At 38.0% G+C, this 20,079-nt stretch overlaps 1 protein-coding gene and 1 pseudogene across 1 annotated transcript in view; one reads left to right on the top strand and one right to left on the bottom strand.

The window, feature by feature from the left end:
- Positions 1 to 20,079, bottom strand: part of LOC104677759 (zinc finger protein 93-like) — a 159,915-nt gene that overhangs the window by 110,345 nt on the left and 29,491 nt on the right. The window contains exon 5 of the mRNA XM_030942588.1: positions 19,584 to 20,079. Coding sequence (XP_030798448.1) covers positions 19,584 to 20,079 — 496 coding nt within the window. The remainder of the gene's footprint in view (positions 1 to 19,583) is intronic.
- LOC115900787 lies at positions 18,420 to 18,785 on the top strand (annotated as a pseudogene).

Genomic DNA, 20,079 nt, shown 5'->3' with positions numbered 1-20,079 from the left:
ATTACGCAGGCATGGTGGTACATGCCTATAATCCCAGCTACTTGGGAGACTCAGGCAGGAGAATTGCTTGAACCCCAGAGGCGGAAGCTGCAGTGAGCCCAGATCATGCCATTGTACTCCAGCCTGGGCAACAAGAGTAAAAACTCCATTAAAAAAAAAAAAAAAAAAAGACAAATCAATAAATAGATAAACAAATGAAAAGAAAGTGGAATCCTTAAGTTGGATCCAGACTGGCCTCATGTTTACAGCTTGACCTATTCTTCTTTGAATTGCCCACACTTCTGGATTAATATTATCTTCCACCAGATAAAGACATAGAAGTTGTCCTGGGCCTGTAAGGATGCTGGTCCCCATGCAAGCTAGAATGTCTCTAATAAAGGAGTGAAACTTTTTCAGGCATGATTTAAAAGCCATGTGTAAGCCATGTGTAAATAATAGGACCTTTTAACACAACTAAGGGGTTGAGAAAAATGTTGGATTAGAGTTTTTCCTGAGATCTCTCTCACAGTCATGCTATGGGAAAAGGGTAGAAAATTAGAAGAAGAGAGAGGTTGACTCCAGCTTCCAGAAGGAAGTCTACCTTCCTTCAATTTTCAGAATCACCTGGGGATCCTGTGCTGTAATGGCACTTTGAGCCATTGGAACCTGGGGTTTGAGCCCTGGGACCCGTAAGTCCTTCTGGACCATCTGTGAGGCTGGTTCAGAAGCTGATGACCTCCATTTCTGGAAGCAGTTTGATTCCAGTGGACCATGCCACAGGCTGGACAGGGTTGAGGTGGATTCCTCTTGGTGCCTGGGCCCTCATTCGCAAAGTGCACTGACTTGCCACATGGGTAGCAATTAGTGGATGCACCTTGGGATCCTGGACTTTGTAAGCCTGCAAAGCACCTACCAGAGCCTTTGTTCTTCTCTTGTGCTTTCTCTCTTTCTTTGGGAACTCCTCCTGGTCCCTATTACAAAAGACTAAGTTGGCCTCCCTCAGGAGGTTCTCCAAGGTGCTGTCTGCTCCTATAACCTGCTTCTGCAGTTTTCTTCTAGTATCAGGAGCTGCCAGTGTAATAAACTTGTTCTTTAGGATTAGCTGTCCCTTAACTGAATCAGGGATAAGGAGGTGTGTTTTATTAGTGCCTCTCTCAGCCTTTTCATAAAGGCTGCAGGATTCTCATCTAAATTCTGGTCTATCACGGACAGTTTAGAGTAATTAAGAGGATTGGCCTTCTCCATAGGCCCTTCAATATGCACATTAAAAAATGTTTGATTTTCTATTTATCTGTGGCATCATTGGGGTTCCAATCAGGATTCTCAAGAGGTACTGCCTCTCTTTCTATTGGGAATAATGTTTCTCCTATTTTTTCACTCACTATTTTCTTTTTTCCTTTTTGGCCTACTATAGGAGAAATACTGCTCATCTCCAAAAGTTTCCTGCCTGCAGACCTTCTCATTTTTCAGCTGCTTAGCAGCAGCATAACATCCCTCTATATGAGGTTAAACACCTGAGGTAAATTTTGAAAAGCTTCTATATACCTATTGGGATCATCAGAAAATTGGCCTAAGTCTCCCTTTATTTGACTAAGGATCTGTCAGTACATGGGAACTTGAGGGGGTCCTGAATAAGGGGGATCCTCAGATGGTTCTCCTGGAAGTTGCTTCTCTAATTTTGGAGAATCATTCCTATAGACCTGATTGATAGGACTGCTAATAGAGCTGGGTTGATTTTGCAGTGCTTTCAAAGGTCTAGTAAAAATGTCAGTCCCTTGTGCAATAAGTCAATTTTTTTTTTCTTTTTTCAAACTCATGAGGTTCTAGGAGTGTCAATGCTTCTAAATGCACTCAAGAGGAGTGCAGGTCAAAGATGGCTTGTTACCCACTAGAAAGAAAAGTGAGAGAAAGGCATCCTTTTAGTCTCCTTCCTTTCCCTTGAAGTGGTCCAAGGTGGAGAGAAAGACAGTGGTTTTGACTTTGGTGGGACACTCTGCTCCTAAAAAATTCACAAAACCAGCAACCCCTTGAGCTCTCTTTCCAGTTACTATTGGCATTTTCTGATCTTGCCTAACAGGATTACTTTCCTGAACTGTGAAAATTCCTGTAGCATATGAAGAGAGGATAGAAGACATGGTGGTCACAGACAGGAAAGGGAGAAAACTTGTGATAGGGAAAGCTTGGAAATCTTGTTGCCAATAACCAATTGAACTGTCAGAGGCTGGGATTGTTCCAGAAGCCTTCAGATAAAACCAGGGTGTGGTCCAGAAAAGAAATCCTCAATTATTTTAGGATCTCTTCCAGCCTCATGTGATGGCTAGGACCTCCATAAATGAAAAGCAGTTTGAAAAGTAGCTAACATTCATTCAGATGGCCATAGGACACCTATTTCTGGTTTTCTTTGATTTAAATGGAGTGTGAGAGCCCCAAAATAAAAGGATAGAGTTGAGGTCTGGTTTGTTTTGTTTTGTTTTTAGACAGCGTCTTGCTCTGTCGCCCAGGCTGGAGTGCAATGGTGTGACCTCGGCTCACTGCAACCTCCGCCTCCTGGGCTCAAGCAATTCTACCTCAGCATCCTGGGAACCTGGGATTACAGGCATGCACCACCACGTATGGCTATTTAGTAGTTTTAGTACTAAAAATACATGTTGACTAGGCTGGTCTCAAACTCGTGACCTCAAGAGATTCGCCCACCTCAGCCTCCTAAAGTGCTGCAATTACAGGTGTGAGCCACTGCGCCTGGCCAGCATTTGCTTTGTTACTTGCCCTTCCTATAATCCTGGGCAAGCCCCCACAACGAAGCGGTGTCATTCACCTGGGGTAATACCTGAGGTTTATTGCCTCACAGCAAGAAAATTAAGGATGCAAACACATGAGGAGTGAGTTTAAGAGCAGAGGTTTAACAGGGAAAAGAAAAAGAAAACCTCTCTCTCCTGCAGAGAGAGATGGGCTCTCGAGCGGGTCTTCCAGTTCTGTGGTGAAATGCATGGGGTTTTACAGATGAGCTGGAGGAAGTGGTGTTTTTGATTTACATAGGGACTAAAAGATTGGTCACACAAGGTGTGCCATTTACACAGTGCATGAAGAAGCTGGCCACCTCACTTTAATTTCCTACTATGCACATGGGTTCTTTACCCGGCCAGTGCCCTGTTTCCTGTTCCTTTACACACGTGATTCACAAAAAAAAATATTGAAAATGCGCCTCCATGTTGAAAATGCTTGGTCCCAGGTAGCTTTTCCTATTGGCACAGCTGCCGACATTCACCCATGTAAGCTTCCAGTTTGCTTATCTATGTTTGCAGCTGGATTTTACAGGCTGCTCTTTGTTGAAAAAAAAATATCAATTGCGGACTGTTTCTTGTTAAAAGAGAACCTTTGCTGAGGACTCTCTTATACTCACAATTTGCCTAAATAATTTCTTTTGCGCTCCGGTATCAATAAAAGCAGAACATAGAACGATGTGGGGTGGAGAAGATGTTGGCCACAAATAGTAAGTATTTCCTATATATTTTTACCTTCACAAATAAGTTATTCTCCTCTCAGTTTTGGTTCACCAAGAAATTGAATCATATTCTGAAAAATCAAAACTGAAGGAATAATATATTTGTTAAAGCAATACAGGTTTTATACTGAAATTTTAGAAGCTTAGCAAGACAATGTATTTTCTGCTCATATCACAATTCCTTGAGGGGTTTTTTTTTTTTCTAGTTAAGAGGACTTCTAAATAATCTTTCAGGGATTATGTTTTCTTTAATCTTCTATCTGCATTCTCCTTTCTTCAGCCAACAAATGAAAAAAGAGATGCAGAGAAGACACATTTGCTTCTTAACCAAACAGAACTTTTACTCACTATTAGTCAATGTGGGTAGTGCTGAGAAGAGTAGTTTCCTGGAAGGGCAATAAAAAACACACTGATAAAAAAAAGTATAAATCTTTCATCAAAAGCGAATGTATTTTAAGTAAAATAAGCATATGCATCAATAATAAAATGCTTGTGGTAAAATATTTCTTTGATTGATTTCTATTGAGCTCAGGTAATATTTGACTGAAAGCTAGCAAATATCTAACAGAAAAAATATTATTTGAAATAAGAATATTGTGAATGAAGTTATTCTGTCAAGAGAAGTAAAAATATGAGGATCTCATACTAATAGTTTCATCTACAGTCGTACGACATCAAATGCTACTTTTTATTTTAAAAGTATTTCATATAAGTATTTCACTTGTATTTACTTTTGTTTTATATAAGTCTTCCATTTATGTCAGCTTCCTTCACTATTTCAATGGCCTCTCCCCTTTATATCAGTGGAAAACAGTCTAGCTGGTTTAATAATGATGATGAAGAGCACTTGTTTGGGAGTATTTCTGTGCCAAACACTGTTGTTTGGCCCAAAGTACTGGTTTTCTATTTGTCTCTAAATTTAGTAATAAAATACAATTATTGGCTAAGAACACTTCATCTTATTCAAATATGTTTTATAAAATTTGGTTGAAATTTAAGTGTTTGTGACTTATCCAGAGTATTGACATTTTTTATAAATCCAAATTGAGTACTTTAAATAAACAAACTTTTAGTAAAAGGCATTGTGAGGCAGAGTAAGATTCATAAAATTTCTTTATAATATGAAAGAAATGTGTTAACCATGTTCCCAGTAATCACTCTGAACACAGCATTCTCAGGTCCCCGGAATTCACCCTTAGTCACAAAGGAGAAATTGGTATCTCTGTAAACAGGCACAAGGAGGTGCTGAGTGGAGGTGCATGGCACTGCACATCAATGCTTTATTAGGGTTTTAATTTTATTGGACTGTCATTTGCATGGCTAGATACTTACCGAATCTACTCATGCTATTTTTTGACAGCTACTGGCATCTGTTATCCAATAGTTTTATACACTTATTTGCCTAGCTGAAAAATAAATCTTTTGTTAATTTACTCTAAATTGAGAAACTAGATTTACAATCTTTAATCTTCCAATGTTAAAGCAAATCAGAGAAGTGCAATGTGTGTATATAGAATGCATTTTCCTGCTTATTAAAATTCTTCTTGTATTACCTTGGAAGCCCTAAAAAGTCACCTAAAAAATATTCTTTTTAAAATCTTTGGCCGGGCGCGGTGGCTCACACCTGTAATCCCAGCAGTTTGGGAGGCTGAGGCGGGTGGATCACCTGAGGTCAGTTTGAGACAAGCCTGACCAACATGGAGAAACCCCATCTCTACTAAAAAATAAAAACTTAGCTAGGCATGGTGGCACATGCTTGTAATCCCAGCTACTCGGGAGGCTGAGGCAGGAGAATCGCTTGAACCCAGGAGGCAGAGGTTTCAGTGAGCCAAGATCGTACCATTGCACTCCAGCCTGGGGAACAAGAGCAAAACTCCATCTCAAAAAAAAAAATTCTTTAGCCAAGATTTCAAATGTCAAAATGTTCAAAAACTTAAGCCAAAGTCTTGTCTTTGCATATTGTTAGTAATCTAGCCATTTTAAAAAGCACAGCAATTATGACCACTTATTGGAAAGATGTGGTTTTGATTAATTTTAGTCCATTTCAAATGTTTTTGCTAATTGTTCTTTTATGTTAACCTACAAGAAACTATCTGCATAACTTTTCTGGATTCAAGAAACTTTCATATTAGGCTGGGCATGGTGGATCTCACCGGTAATCTCAGCACTTTGGGAGGCCAAGGTGGAAGGATCACATAAACTCCAGAGCTTGTGACCAGCCTGGCAAAAATGTAAAAACTCCATTTCTACTAAAAATACAAAAATTAGCCAGTCATGGTGTTCCACGTCTGCAATCCCAGATACTTGGGAGGCTGAGGCATGAGAATAGTTTGAACCCGGGAGGCAGAGGTTGCAGTAAGCCAAGATCAAACCACTAAACTCCAGCCTGGGCTATTGTCAGCAAGTTGTTTTTCTCAGTGGCTCTTTCTGTTCCTCTGTAAAATAAGAATAATTATAATACTTATGGTATTAAGTTACTGGGAGAATTAAACTCATTAACACATGCATAGTGTTATGGTTAGTGCTCAGTACAAACCAGCTATTATTAATATTTAATGCTGAATTACATTAATACATGCTTAACACAGAAATGCCTTTTCATAACCCAAGTTTTTCAGCCTAATAATAAATATATAAATTTTTTAAAAAATTTGACATAGATGCACAATGGAATACTATTCAGCCTTAAAAAGAGGAAAATCCTGACCAGGTGTGGTGGCTTATGCCTATAAACCCAGCACTTTTGGAGGCTGAGGCAGGCAGATCATGAGGTCAAGAGTTCAAGACCAGCCCGTCCAACGTGGTGAAACGCCATCTCTACTAAAAATACAAAAAATTAGCTGGGCATGGTGGCGGGCACCTGTAATCCCAGCTACTTGGGAGGCTGAGGCAGGGGAAATTACTTGAATCCGGGAGGCAGAGGTTGCAGTAAGCCAAGACTGTGCCACTGCACTACAGCCTGCATGACAGAGCAAGACTTTGTCTCAAAAAAAATAAAAATAAAAAACAAACAGGAGGAAAATCTTATCGTTCAAAAAATATGGATAAATTCAGAAGACATTATGCTAGATGGAAGAAGCCTGATACAGAAAAAATAATACTGCATGATCCTCATTTATATGTAGAATCTAATAAATTTTAACTCACAAAAGTATAAAGTGGAACAATGGTTACCAGTTGTTCCACTGGTGTGGTGGGAAGAAAATACGGAGTCGTTGGCCGGGTTTGGTGGCGCATGTTTATAATCCCATCTACCCGGGAGGGTGGAGCAGGATAATCACTTGAACGCAGAAGATGGAGGTTGCAGTGAGCCGAGATTGTACCAATGCACTCCAGCCTGGGCAACAGAGCAAGACTCCACCTCAAATAAAGACAAAAGAAAAAGAAAAAGAGAGAGAGAAAGAAAACAAGAAAGTAAGAAAAATAGGGAGCTATTGATCAAAGGGCACAAAGTTTCAAATAGGTTAAATAGCTTTTGAGATATATTGCACAGCAGTGTGATTATAGTAAATGACAATGTATTGTATATTTCAAAATGACTGAGTAAATTTCAAATATCTCACCATGAAAATGATAGTTGAGTGAGTTGATATGTTAATTTGACTTTTTCATTCCATATTATATACATATACCAAAACTTCATAATGTTCCCCATAAATGTATATAACTCTGATTTGCCAATAAAAAATATTAACACTTTTTAAAAATCAGACAGAAAAAAAGCTTTAAGAAATTTGGCCAGAGAAGAAAGTGCTGTTCATCTTAAAATTTTCAGGAAACACACACACGCGCGCACACACACACACACACACACACAAACACACATATGTGAATATATGAGAATTTGCCAAGGATAGTATTAGAAACATTCGACTACTATACAGCCTCAGACTGGCTGAGTAGAATGAACATAAGTTACAATCCACTGATGTGGTCACCTGGTTTTTAGGCTTAACATTGATCAAAATCTAACAGAATCAACCAATAAGAGATAAAATTTCTGTACACTTATTATGTGTTGGATGCTCTTCTGGGACACTATTTGTATTCCTTGCTCTAATTTTAACAAAACCCTAGGATTTAGGCACCATTATTCTCACTGTACAGCTGAATAGTCAAGCACATAGTGGTGAAGAAACTGTATTCAGGTCATACAGCCCATAAATAGCAGAACTCAGATGCAATCAGGAACTACTTGATGTCAAGTTTGACTCTTAATCATTGCACCCAACACACTCTTATCCAATGCTTGTTTTTATCCCTAACTTAACATTTTGGCTTTGAATTCTCTAACTTAGTAGAAATAAAGAGGAATTTATAAACCACCCCTTTTTGCACTTAGACAGTATGCAGAAATTGATTTTTGGTTTAAAGTAGTCATTACTAAGCCTAAGATATACATTTTGGTAAATGGATTCTACCAATGATATCCCTCTCATAACTTAAAAGAGCCATTAATTTTACTTTTGAAATAAATTGAATTTTTAAATTAAAAGCTAGGATGAGACCGGGTGAGGTGGCCCACGCCTGTAATCTCAACACTTTGAGAGGCCAAGGTGAGCAGATCACGCGAGGTCGGGAGTTCGAGACCAGCTGAACCAACATGGAAAAACCCCATATCTATAAAAAATACAAATTAGCCAGGCATGATGGTGCATGCCTGTAATCCCAGCTACTCGGGAGGTTGAGGCAGAAGAATCGCTTGAACTCGAAAGGTGGAAGTTGCAGTGAGCCAAGATTGTGCCATTGCGCTCCAGCCTGGGCAATAGAAGCAAAACTCTGTCTCAAAAAATTTAAAAAATAAAAATAAATAAAAGCTAGGATGAGCCTATTATCATATAGAAAATTTGTCTCCATGTACGTCATCATCCATTAAGTGGTCCACAGTTTCTGAAAGTTTCAGAAACACTAATGTAAGAATACTTTTTTAAAAATATTTTTTAAATAATTAAAGGATATTAGGGTTTTTTCATTGACTAAAATGAAATAGATTGGAATTACTAATCAGTCACTTAAAACGTGGTTTTAAATCTTATTTAACGAACAAATGTGTAGTTTCTTTTAAACGTATTTTAAAAATTAATTTTATTGGTTTTCATTGTTTGTTCGTTTTTCAGACTGAGTCTTGCTTTTTCACCCAGGCTGGAGTGCAATGGCACAATCTCGGCTCACTGCAACCTCTGCCTCCCAGGGTTCAAGCAATTCTTCTGCCTCAGCCTCCCAAGTAGCTGGGATTACAGACACCCGACACTATATCTGGCTAATTTTTGTATTTTTAGTAGAGACAGGGTTTCACCATCTTACTCAAGCTGGTCTCGAACCCCTGACCTCAGGTGATCCACCTGTCTCAGCCTCCCAAACTGCTGGGACTACAGGCCTAAGCCACTGTGCCCCACCACTTTTTCTCTTCTATAAGAAAAAAATATTAAAATGTCTGCTACTAGCAAGCCTATGAATTTTGCACAAATCTAAACAGTACTAATTTTAAAAGATCTGGGCTGGACACGGTGGCTCCCACCCGTCATCCCAGCACTTTGGGAGGCCAACGCGGGCTGGATCACGTCAGGTCAGGAGCTTGAGACCAGTCTGGCCAAGGTAGTGAAACCCGGTCTCTACTAAAAATACACAAATTATCTTCTCTCCAAAATTTTACATCTCTCTGATTAATTGAGCAATTTTCTGCATGCTTATTGGCAGCTTTTAGTCTTCCTTTGAGAAGTATTTATATCACTTTTCTTTCTTATTAAATTTCTTATAGATTCCATGTATTAATCCTTTGCAATATGCAGTATACAAATAATTTATTCCACACTGTAGACTCTATGTTTAATTGTGGATAGCTTTTCACTGTGTAAAAGCTCCTTAGTTTGCTTAGAGGCCATTTAAAAATTTTAATTTTTGTTGCATTCACTTTTAAGGTGTTAGTCATAAATTATTTCTAGAGGCCAGTGTCTAGAAATGTACCTTCTATGTGTTCTTCCAGGATTTCTGTGGCTTGAAGACTCAGTTATAAATCTATCTTGTCATATTTCTTATGATATGAGGCAGGGATTCAATTTTCTTATGCATATGACTAGCCAGTTTTCCCACTGTCATTGATTGCATAGGAAGTTATTTTTCCTTTATTTCTATAGACTTTTTCAATAATAAGTTGGAGTACTGTAGCTTTATTTCAGGGCTCTCTCATCTTTTGCTTTGGTCTATAGGTATATTTTTGTACCAGAAATACGTTATACAGATTACTGTAGCTTATAGTACAGTTTAAAGATAAGTAATGGAAGATCTCCAGGTTTGTCCTTTTTGTCTAAAGTTGCCTTTACTATTTGGATTCTTTTATTCTTTCATATATATTTTAAAAGTTTTTTTTTTTTTTAGACGGAGTTTCACTCTGTAGTCCAGTCTGGAGTGTGCAGTGGTGTTATCTCAGCTCAATGCAACCTCTGTCTCCCAGGTTCAAGCAATCCTCCCATCTCAGCCTCCTGAGTAGCTAGGATTACAGGCATACACCACCACACTACCACACTTGGCTTTTTTTTTTTTTTTTTTTTTTTAACTCTTAGTAGAGATAGGGTTTCACCATGTTGGCCAGGCTGGTCTCGAACTCCTACCCCAAGCGATCAGCCTACCTCAGCCTCCCAAAGTGCTGGTACTACAGGCGTGAGCCACTGTACACAGGCTTCTTTTCTTAATTCTATTTTTAAAAGTCATTGATAGTTTGAAATAGCACTTAATCTGTAGCTTGCTTTATGCAGCATAAACATTTTAAATGTTGATTCTTCAAATTTATGAGCATGAAATGCTTTTCCATTTATTTGCTTTGTATCATTTTTTCAGCAGTGTTTGATGTTCTTCTTGTAGAAATACTTTACTTCCTTGATTTAATGCATTTCTACATATATTATTTTTTCTTTGTGGCTATTGTAAATAGTACTACGTTCTTGAATTTTTTTTTCTCAGCTTGTTATTGGTGTACAGAAATGCTACTCATATCTATATAGTAATTTTGTATCCTAAGACTTTGCTTTAGTCTTCTTTTAGGCAGAGGGGTCTTCTGGTCTAATCTTTAAAGGTTCTAGAAAAAGAATATCATCAGTGCAGATAATTTGACTTCTTAATTTAGATTCCTTTTCTTTCTTTTTTGGATTGCTCTTACTAGGACTTCCGGAATCATGTTGAATAGGACTGTTTAGAGTGAATATTCTTGTATTATTTTTATTCTTAGAGAGAATGTATCCAGCTTTTTCCTGTTCAGTGTGATGTTGGCTGAGGATTTGTCATACATGCCTCTTATTGAGATATGATTCTTGAATGCCAAGATTTTTGAGAATATGTTCATGAGTCAATATTGAATTTTCTTGAATGCTATTTCTGCATATATTGTGATATATACTTTTTTGCTTAAAATTATATTCACATGCTGAATTACACTTATTGACTTGCATATGATGAAACATTCTTGCATTCATAGAATAAAGCTCACATGACTGTGGCAAAATAACTTTATTTCCTTATGAACTCAGCTTCCTAGTATTTCATGGAGGATTTTTGTTTCTATGTTCACCAGGAATATAGGCCTGTAATTGTTTTTGTTGTTCTGTCTTCACTAGATTTTGAGAGCAACACGATGCTAATTTTATGTAACAAGTTAGGGTGGAATCCCACCATGATTTTTTTGGAATACAATCAGTACAATTAGGACCAGCTCATCTTGGCATATGTGATAAAATTTTCTGTGGATTCATCCGATCCAGGGCTTTTTTAGTTGGTAGGTTTTTTTAAATTACTAATTCATTATACACTTTATACTCTTTGCTCTCTTCAAGACTTCTGTTAATTCCTGATTCAATCTTGGAAGTTGTTTGTATTCAGTTTATCTATTTTCTCTAAATTTTGTAGTTTGCATGCATAGAGATGTTCATAGAAGTTTCTGAGGATGTTTTGTATTTATGTAGAATTATTTGTGATTTCACAACTCTACTATATAAATAGATGCAGAATAAAAATTTGACAAAATTCAACATTCCATCATAATACATCTCTGAAAAACTTAGGTATAGCACCAATGCAACTCAAGCTGATAAATGCTGTATGTAACCAAAAAAATGCACAGCTAACAACATACTAACCAAAAAAGTTAAAGATTTTACTCTAAGAGCTAGAACAAGGCAAGAATGTGCACCTTTTTTAGTCTTATTAAACATAACAGAGAAGAGAATAACACCAAAGGCATCCAAATTGGAGAAAGTAAATTATCCTTGTTTAATAATCTTTTATTTCTATATGCAATCTTAAGTATAGAAAAGCCTGTCTTGACTAAAAGCTATTATAATAAACAAATTCATTAAACTCACGGAATACAAAGGCAATACCCAAAATTCAGTAGCATTTCTGTACAATAATAAATATATCAAAACGAAATTAAAAAAAAAAATCCCATCTACAAAAACTCTAGTAACTAAACTTTGAAATACTTTTAACCAAAAAGTTGAAATACTGTAGAGTATAATCTAAAGAACATTATAGTAAGAAATGAAATACATTTCACACAAATATAAAGGTGACAATTTCTTAGAGAAAGAACAGTATCTTCAATAAATGGTTAAGGAAACTTTACACCCACATAGAGAGCAATGAGACCCTAATCTCATACCATATATAAAAATCAACTCAAAATAAATTAGGTTATTAAATGTAAGGCCTGAAACTCTAAAATTAGTACAAAAAATATTGTGAAATCATAATAACATTGACCTGGGCAGTGAATTTTTAAATTTAATCTCAAAATCCCAGATAACCAAAGGAAAAATGGACTACTCAGATTACTTTTAATTAAAAAGCTGCCACACAGAATGATAAAACAGAATGAAACAACTAAAAAAGGGACAAAATATTTGCAAATCATACACATGACAAGAGTTTAATATCAAAAATATATAAGAAACTCAAGGCCAGGCAGGGTGGCTCACGTCTGTAATCCTAGCACTTTGAGAGGCCGAGGTGGGTGGATCATGAGATCAGGAGACTGACACCATCCTGGCCAAAATGGTGAAACCCCATCTCTACTAAATATCCAAAAATTAGCTTGGGGTGGTGGCTCATGCCTGTAATCCCAGCTACTCCGGTGGCTGAGGCAGGAGAATCACTTTAACTAGGGTGTTAGAGGTTCCAGTGAGCTGAGATCACACCACTGCACTCCAGCCTGGCCACAGAGAAACACCCCATCTCAAAAAAAAAAAAAAAAAAAAAAAACTCACATAACTATACAACAAAAAACTAATAACTACTAAAAATGAGCAAAAACCTTAAATATATTTCAGAACATACACATGTACAACAAATATATTAAAAAATACTCAGTGTCAATTATTATCAGAGAAAGGCATGCCAAAAAACAAAAAAACTACAAGATACCAGCTCACCACTGTTAAAATGATTTTTATTAAAAATTAAAAAAATGACCAAGCGCAGTGGCTCATGCCTGTTTAAGTGTGAATTTTTGAAGTTGGCAAAATGTAATCCCAACACTTTAGGAGGCCGACGCAGGCGGATCACCTGAGGTTGGGAGTTCAAGACCAGCTTGACCAACATGGAGAAACCCTGTCTCTACTAAAAATACAAAATTAGCCAGGTGCGGTGGCACATGCTTGTAATCCCAGTCACTCGGGAGGCTGAGGCAAGAGAATCGCTTGAACCTGGAAGGCGGAGGTTGTGGTGAGCTGAGATCGTGCCACTGCACTCCAGCCTGGGCAACAAGAGCAAGACTCTGTCTCAAAAAAATAAAAATTAAAAAATTTTCTAAAAAGTGTTGGCATAGATATGAAGAAAAGGGAATGCTTGCACACTGTTGGTTTTAATGTAAATGAGGACGGTAATTATGAAAAACGAAAGAGATTTCACAAAAAAACATAAGATCAAAATTATTATATAATAATTTCAATACTGGACATATATCTACAACAAATAAAATAAGGATGAAGAAACATTTGGCTGGGCACGGTGGCTCATGCCTGTAATCCCAGCACTTTGGGAGGCTGAGGCGGGAGGATCACAAGGTCAGGAGTTCAAGACCAGCCTGACCAACATGATGAAACCCCGTCTCTACTAAAAATACAAAAATTAGCCAGGCACAATGGTGCGTGCCTGTAATCCCAGCTACTTGGCAGCCTGAGGCAGGAGAATCGCTTGAACCTGGGAGACTGAGGTGGCAGTGAGCCGAGATCAGGCCTCTGCACTCCAGCCTGGGTGACAGAACAAGACCCTGTCTAAAAAAAAGAAAGAAAGAAAGAAAAAAAAAAAAAGAAAGAAACATTTGCACTTCTATGTTGTTTGCAGCACTCCTCACAATAGCCAAAATACAGAGTCAACAGTTTGACATCTAATGAGTAAATAAAATAAATGCAGTATACACACAAAATTGAATACTATTCATCTTTTAAAAAAGAAAATTCTATTGCTTTCAGTAACATGGATTAATCTGGAGAACATTATGTTACTTTAAATAAGTCAGACACAGAATGAATACTATCTTATGCTATCACTTACACTTTTTTTTTTTTTTTTAAGACAGTTTTGCAAGTTTCCCAGGCTGGATTGCAATGGTGTGATCTCGGCTCACTGCAACCTTCACTGGGTTCAAGCAATTCGCCTGCCTCAGCCTCCCAAGTAGCTGAGATTACAGGTGCCCACCATCTTGCCTGGCTAATTTTTTTTCTATTTTCAGTAGAGACAGGGTTTCACCATGTTGGTTAGGCTGGTGTCGAACTCCTGTCCTCAAGTGATTCACCTGCCTTGGCTTCCCAGCATGGTGGGATTACAAGCGTGAGCCACCAGGCCCGGTCTCACTTACACAAGAATTCTAAAGAACAATCTCATTGCTGTAGAGGATAAAATGGTGAATACCAGATGCCAAGTTGTTTAGAGTGGGGAGTTAGAAAGAAAAGAATATATAATTATACTTCAATAAGAGGAATAAGTCCAAAATATTTATTGTACAGCACAATGACTATAGTTCATTCTAATGTATTTCTGGTTTTCAAAAATGTTAAGACAATGCCACGTGATCTCACAACAAAAATATTAACTACATGAGGTAAAGCATTAATTACCTAGACTTAAGCATGTGACGATGTATACATACCTAAAAATATTGTTTTGCAGAATAAATACACATTTTGCCTGTCAACTTGAAAAGTATATTTTTAGCTTGGCATGGTGACTCATACCTGTAATCAGTGCTTTGAGAGGCCAAGGTAGGTGGATCACCTGAGGTCAGGAGTTCAAGAGCAGCCTGGCTAACAGGGTGAAACCATGTCTCTACCAAAAATACAAAAATTAGCCAGGAGTGGTGGCCTGTAGTCCCAGCTATTCAGAAGACTGAGGCAGGAGAATCACTTAAACCCAGTAGGTGGAGGGTGCACTGCACTTCAGCCTGGGGGACAGAGTGAGAACATTTTGGAAAAAAGAAATTTATACACACACACATACACATATATAATTAAATGGATGCACTGGCTCACACATGTAATTCCAGCAATTTGGGAGGCCAAGGTGGGTGAATCGCTTGAGGTCAAGACCAGCCTGGCCAACATGAAGAAACCCCATGTCCATGAAAAATAGAAAAGGTAGCCAGGCATGGTGCCACCAACCTGTAATCCCGGCTATTCGAGAGGTTGAGACATGAGAATTGCTTGACCCTGAAATGTGGAAGTTTTAGTGAGCTGAGACCATGCCACTGCACTTCAGCCTGGGTAACACAGCAAGACCCTTGTCTAAAAATTATGTATCTGTATCTATATATAACAATGTTTCAAGTACTGTCTTTGTCTTAAACAGCTGAATACTATCAAAAATAGTTTTTGTCATTTAGTTTGTCAGCCATGACGATAGGAAATCTGATATTTATTATTTATTTAATTTACTTATTTAAGACAGAGTGGAGTACAATGGCACGATCTTGGCTCAATGGAACCTTCGCCTCCTGGATTCAAGGGATTCTCCTGCCTCAGCCTCCTGAGTAGCTGGGACTATAGGTACCCACCACCATGTCCAGTTACTTTTTCTATTTCTGGTAAAGATGGGGTTTCACCATGTTGACCAGGCTGGTCTCAAACTCCTGACCTCAGGTGATCCACCCACTTCAGCCTTCCAAAGTGCTGGGATTACAGGCATGAGCCCCCATGCCCAACTTAGAAACTCTAATATTTAACAGCATTTTCTGGACCCAGCAGAGTGTATGGGAAGAGCCAATGTACGTCAGGGCTTTTATTTCAAGCATAGGGTATTTAGAGTTTCTGTTGTTGACGGTAATAATAAGAAAAACACTAAAAGGTGCAGCTGTTGCTTACGGTCCCATGACTGGCCACTCCGTGAACACAGTAAACTAGTTTTTATGCAAAATAATGGGAAATATTTTAATCCAAAAGCAGACATGTTCTCCAAAAGTTTTCCAGAGAAAAGGACCAGGGAGTTGACTACAGTTAGGTGACAAAGAGTAAAAACTGTAGACTAGAAAAAAAAAGTGAGAAGTTCCTCCAAATTGTAATATCAACATAAAAAAAATTACATCAAATGTCAAATCCAGAGATCATTTTATTATTTTGCCAACTTCAAAATTCACACTTAAAAATTGAAGATACTGTAAAGAAACATAAGTCATGCTATAAGTACATTATAAAAATTAAATTTGAAATTGCTCACTTACAATCAACTCTTAAAAATTAAATTTCTAAGACATCTATTTTAGCAAACTGTATTTTTCACTCTTTGTGTGGGAATCTAACAAGGTTTTCCTTTTATAAACAAAACTATGCTAACTGATATATTATTCTCATTGATATATATTCTATGCTGACTTTTTTTTTTTTTTTTTTTTTGAGACGGAGTCTCGCTCTGTCACTCAGGCTGGAGTGCTGTGGTCGGATCTCAGCTCACTGCAAGCTCCGCCTCCCGGGTTCACGCCATTCTCCTGCCTCAGCCTCCCGGGTAGCTGGGACTACAGGCGCCGCCACCTCGCCCGGCTAGTTTTTTGTAGTTTTTTTTAGTAGAGACGGAGTTTCACCGTGTTAGCCAGGATGGTCTCGATCTCCTGACCTCGTGATCCGCCCATCTCGGCCTCCCAAAGTGCTGGGATTACAGGCTTGAGCCACCGCGCCCGGCCGATATATTCTTGTGGAAAGTGTTATGTCTTTTAATTAACTAATCTGAAAGTTATGTTAATAAGCAAACTCTAGTTAAAACCAAATTTTCAATGCATTAAAAAGTACCAACTTTCTCATCAGAACCTACAAAGGACCATGTGAAATGACATGGCATGGAGATAAGTGAGAAACCTGTAACCGTAATAGAGCAAGAAGAAAAAGGGCTGTGACACATAGAACACACAAAAATTTTTTTAAAAGTCAAGATAATTCGGAAATTAAAGCAGCAGAATCTCTCTTTAAATTCAGCAAGATTCAGCTTTGCAGCCTGAAAAACAACGTGCCCTCTCCACATGAAAAAAAAAAAAATCAATGTCGTATTTTCATCATTGGTATTTTATTTTTTTGAGAAAAAAGTCTGTCGCCCATGCTGGAGTGCAATGGCATGATCTCAGCTGACTGCAACCTCTGCCTCCCACATTCAAGCAATTCTCATGTCTCAACCTTCCAAGGAGGTGGTGTTACAGGCACCTGCCATCATGCCTAGCTAATTTTTGTATTTTGGTAGAGCTGGGGTTTCACCATGTTAGCCAGGTTGGTCTTGAACTCCTGACTTCAGGTGACCTACCCACCTCGGCCTCCCAAAGTGTTGACATTACAGGCATGAGCCACCACGCCCAGCCAGTTTTTGTTTGTTTTTGTTTTTCTTTGTTGAGACAGAGTCCAGCTCTGTTGCCCAGGATGGAGTGCAGTGGCGAAATCTTGGCTCACTGCAAGCTCCGCCTCCCAGATTCACGCCATTCACCTGCCTCAGCAACCTGAGTAGCTCCAACTACAGGCATCCACTACCATGGCTGGCTAATTTTTTTGTATTTTCAGTGGAGACAGGGTTTCACTGTTAGCCAGGATGGTCTCATCACCTGACCTTGTGATCTGCCCAACTCTGCCTTCCAAAGTGCTGGGATTATAGGCTGAGTCACTACACCTGGCCCAATGGTATTTTTCATTTCTGAATCAAAGTTACAAACTAAGTTCAGCACGAATATTTCTGCCTTATTATGGAGCATCTGTTACACAGCAAGCACTTTCATGTTTGTTGATATATTTTGCATATAAAAACATCCTCAAAAGTTACGAAGCTTCCCTAGTACCTACCTGAACAAATTGACTCAATAAATAACATTTATGTCAATAATAAAATTTAAAAAAAAAAACTAAATAAAGATAGGCTCGGCTGGGTGCGGTGACTCACACCTGTTATCCCAGCACTTTGGGAGGCCGAGGTGGGCATATCATTTGAGGTCCGGAGTTCGAGACCAGCCTGGCCAACACAATGAAACCCTATTTCTACTAAAAATACAAAAAATAGCCAGGCGTGGCGGCAGATGCCTGTAATCCCAGCTACTTGGGAGGGTGAGGGAGAAGAATCACTTGAACCCAGGAGGTGGAGGCTGCAATGAGTCAAGATTGCATCACCGCACTTCAGCCTGGGTGATAACAGTGAAACTCCATCTCAAAAAATAAAAAATAAAAATAAAAGTAGGCCTATGTAAATTTCTGCACTTGCAAGAACAAAATGGAATGTTCTAACACTAAATAAAATTCAATACACTAATGGAATTACCTTTGAAAATTACTTTGTGTGCACTACTAAATTTCATAAAAACAATTCCTATAATCACTGACCAGCTAACATAACGAATACTTTATAAAACAGAAGAAATCTGCCCCACAGACACCGCGGGGCACACAGTTTCAGTAGTCTGTGGGTTTCCTGCCAGCTGCACTCTTGGACCATAATCATGGTGGACATGATGGAGTTGCCGAGGTCGCACATCAATGCCAGCATGCTAGCTCAGTTCACAGACAAGCCTGTCTGCTTCATAGGGAGGCTGGAAAAGATTCATCCCACTGGAAAAATGTTTATTCTTTCAGATGGAGAAGGAAAAAATGGAACCATCGAGTTGATGGGACCCCTTGATGAAGAAATCTCTGGAATTACGGAAGTGGTTGGAAGAGTAACTGCCAAGGCCACCATCTTGTATACATCCTATGTCCAGCTTAAAGAATATAACCATCCTTTTGATCCTGGACTTTACAACGAAGATATGAAAATTATCCATGAGTTCCCTCAGTTTTATCCTTTAGGGATTGTGCAACATGATTGATCTTGATGGATTTTCATACAATTGCAAATGAGCTATATTAAAGACTATTAAAGGAAGCCCCTCTTGTTTGAGGGAGAGATTTCTGTGCTTTCTCATATTTAACTTGCTCTTTTTATGATATTCCAACCTAGAGTTTTTGATGGAACTGATATATTGACAGTTCTCACCTAAGTCCTTTTATAAAGAATTGTTACTCCAATATATGGTCAGATTAGATGCAAGAATAAAGCAGTTCTCTTAGTTTAGCTTTCTATTTTATTAATAAAAACTAAAATGGTACATACCAAAAAAAAGAAAAAAGAAAAAAAAAAGAAATAAGAATCAAGAAAATCATGGGTCTAGTATGAGTACCAGAAAAATTTTTTTAAAAAATTGCATGTAGAGATTCTGAATTGTAAGCCATAAGAATTTACAGCAATAAATTTCATACATTTTAAAGGCTTCTATTTTCTGGAAGATCTTTTGACAGTAATTGCACCTTTAATGTTTGTATTAGCTCTCTGATGTTAAGATGTGAGCAGTTATTAATGGCTTTGTCACATTCTTTATATTTGTACAATTTGTCTCAAAAATAAATTATTTCCTGTGCACTAAGGTATGAGCATTAGTTAAGTTTTGCCACATTCTTCACACTTTGTAGGAGTTTTCTCGAGTATAAAGTATCTTACCTACAATCAAGTGAGACAACTATTTAAATAGCCTTTAAAGGCTTTGTCATATTCTTCACATTTCTAGTTCTCACCAGCATGATTTCTTTCAAATTTAAAAAGGTTTGAGATTTCTAAAAAGCATTGTCACATCTTTGAGGTTTGTGGTTTCTCTTTAGTATAAATCATCTTATGTATGTTAAGAATTGAGGACTTGTTAAAGGCTTTGCCACATTCTTCACATTTGTAGGGTTTCTCTGTAGTATGAATTATCTTATGTTTAGTAAGGGATGAGGATCGGCTAAAACCTTTGCCACATTGTTTACATTTGTAAGGTTTTTCTCCAGTATGAATTCTGTTATGTACAGTAAGGGATGAGGATCGGTTAAAGGCTTTGCCACATTCTTCACATTTGTAGGGTTTCTCTCCAGTATGAATTCTGTTATGTGTAGTACGGTGTGCACTTTTTTTAAAAGCTTTGCCACATTCTTCACATTTGTAGGGTTTTTCTCCAGTATGAATTCTCTTATGATTACTAAGGCTTGAGGACACATTAAAGGCTTTGCCACATTCTTTACATTTGTAGGGTTTCTCTCCAGTATGAATTCTCTTATGATTACTAAGGCTTGAGGACATACTAAAGGCTT

The sequence above is a fragment of the Rhinopithecus roxellana genome, chromosome 12 (genome assembly GCF_007565055.1).
Source record: "Rhinopithecus roxellana isolate Shanxi Qingling chromosome 12, ASM756505v1, whole genome shotgun sequence".
NCBI classification, from domain to species: Eukaryota; Metazoa; Chordata; class Mammalia; order Primates; family Cercopithecidae; genus Rhinopithecus; species Rhinopithecus roxellana.
This window is presented reverse-complemented; position numbering and strand designations above follow the sequence as displayed.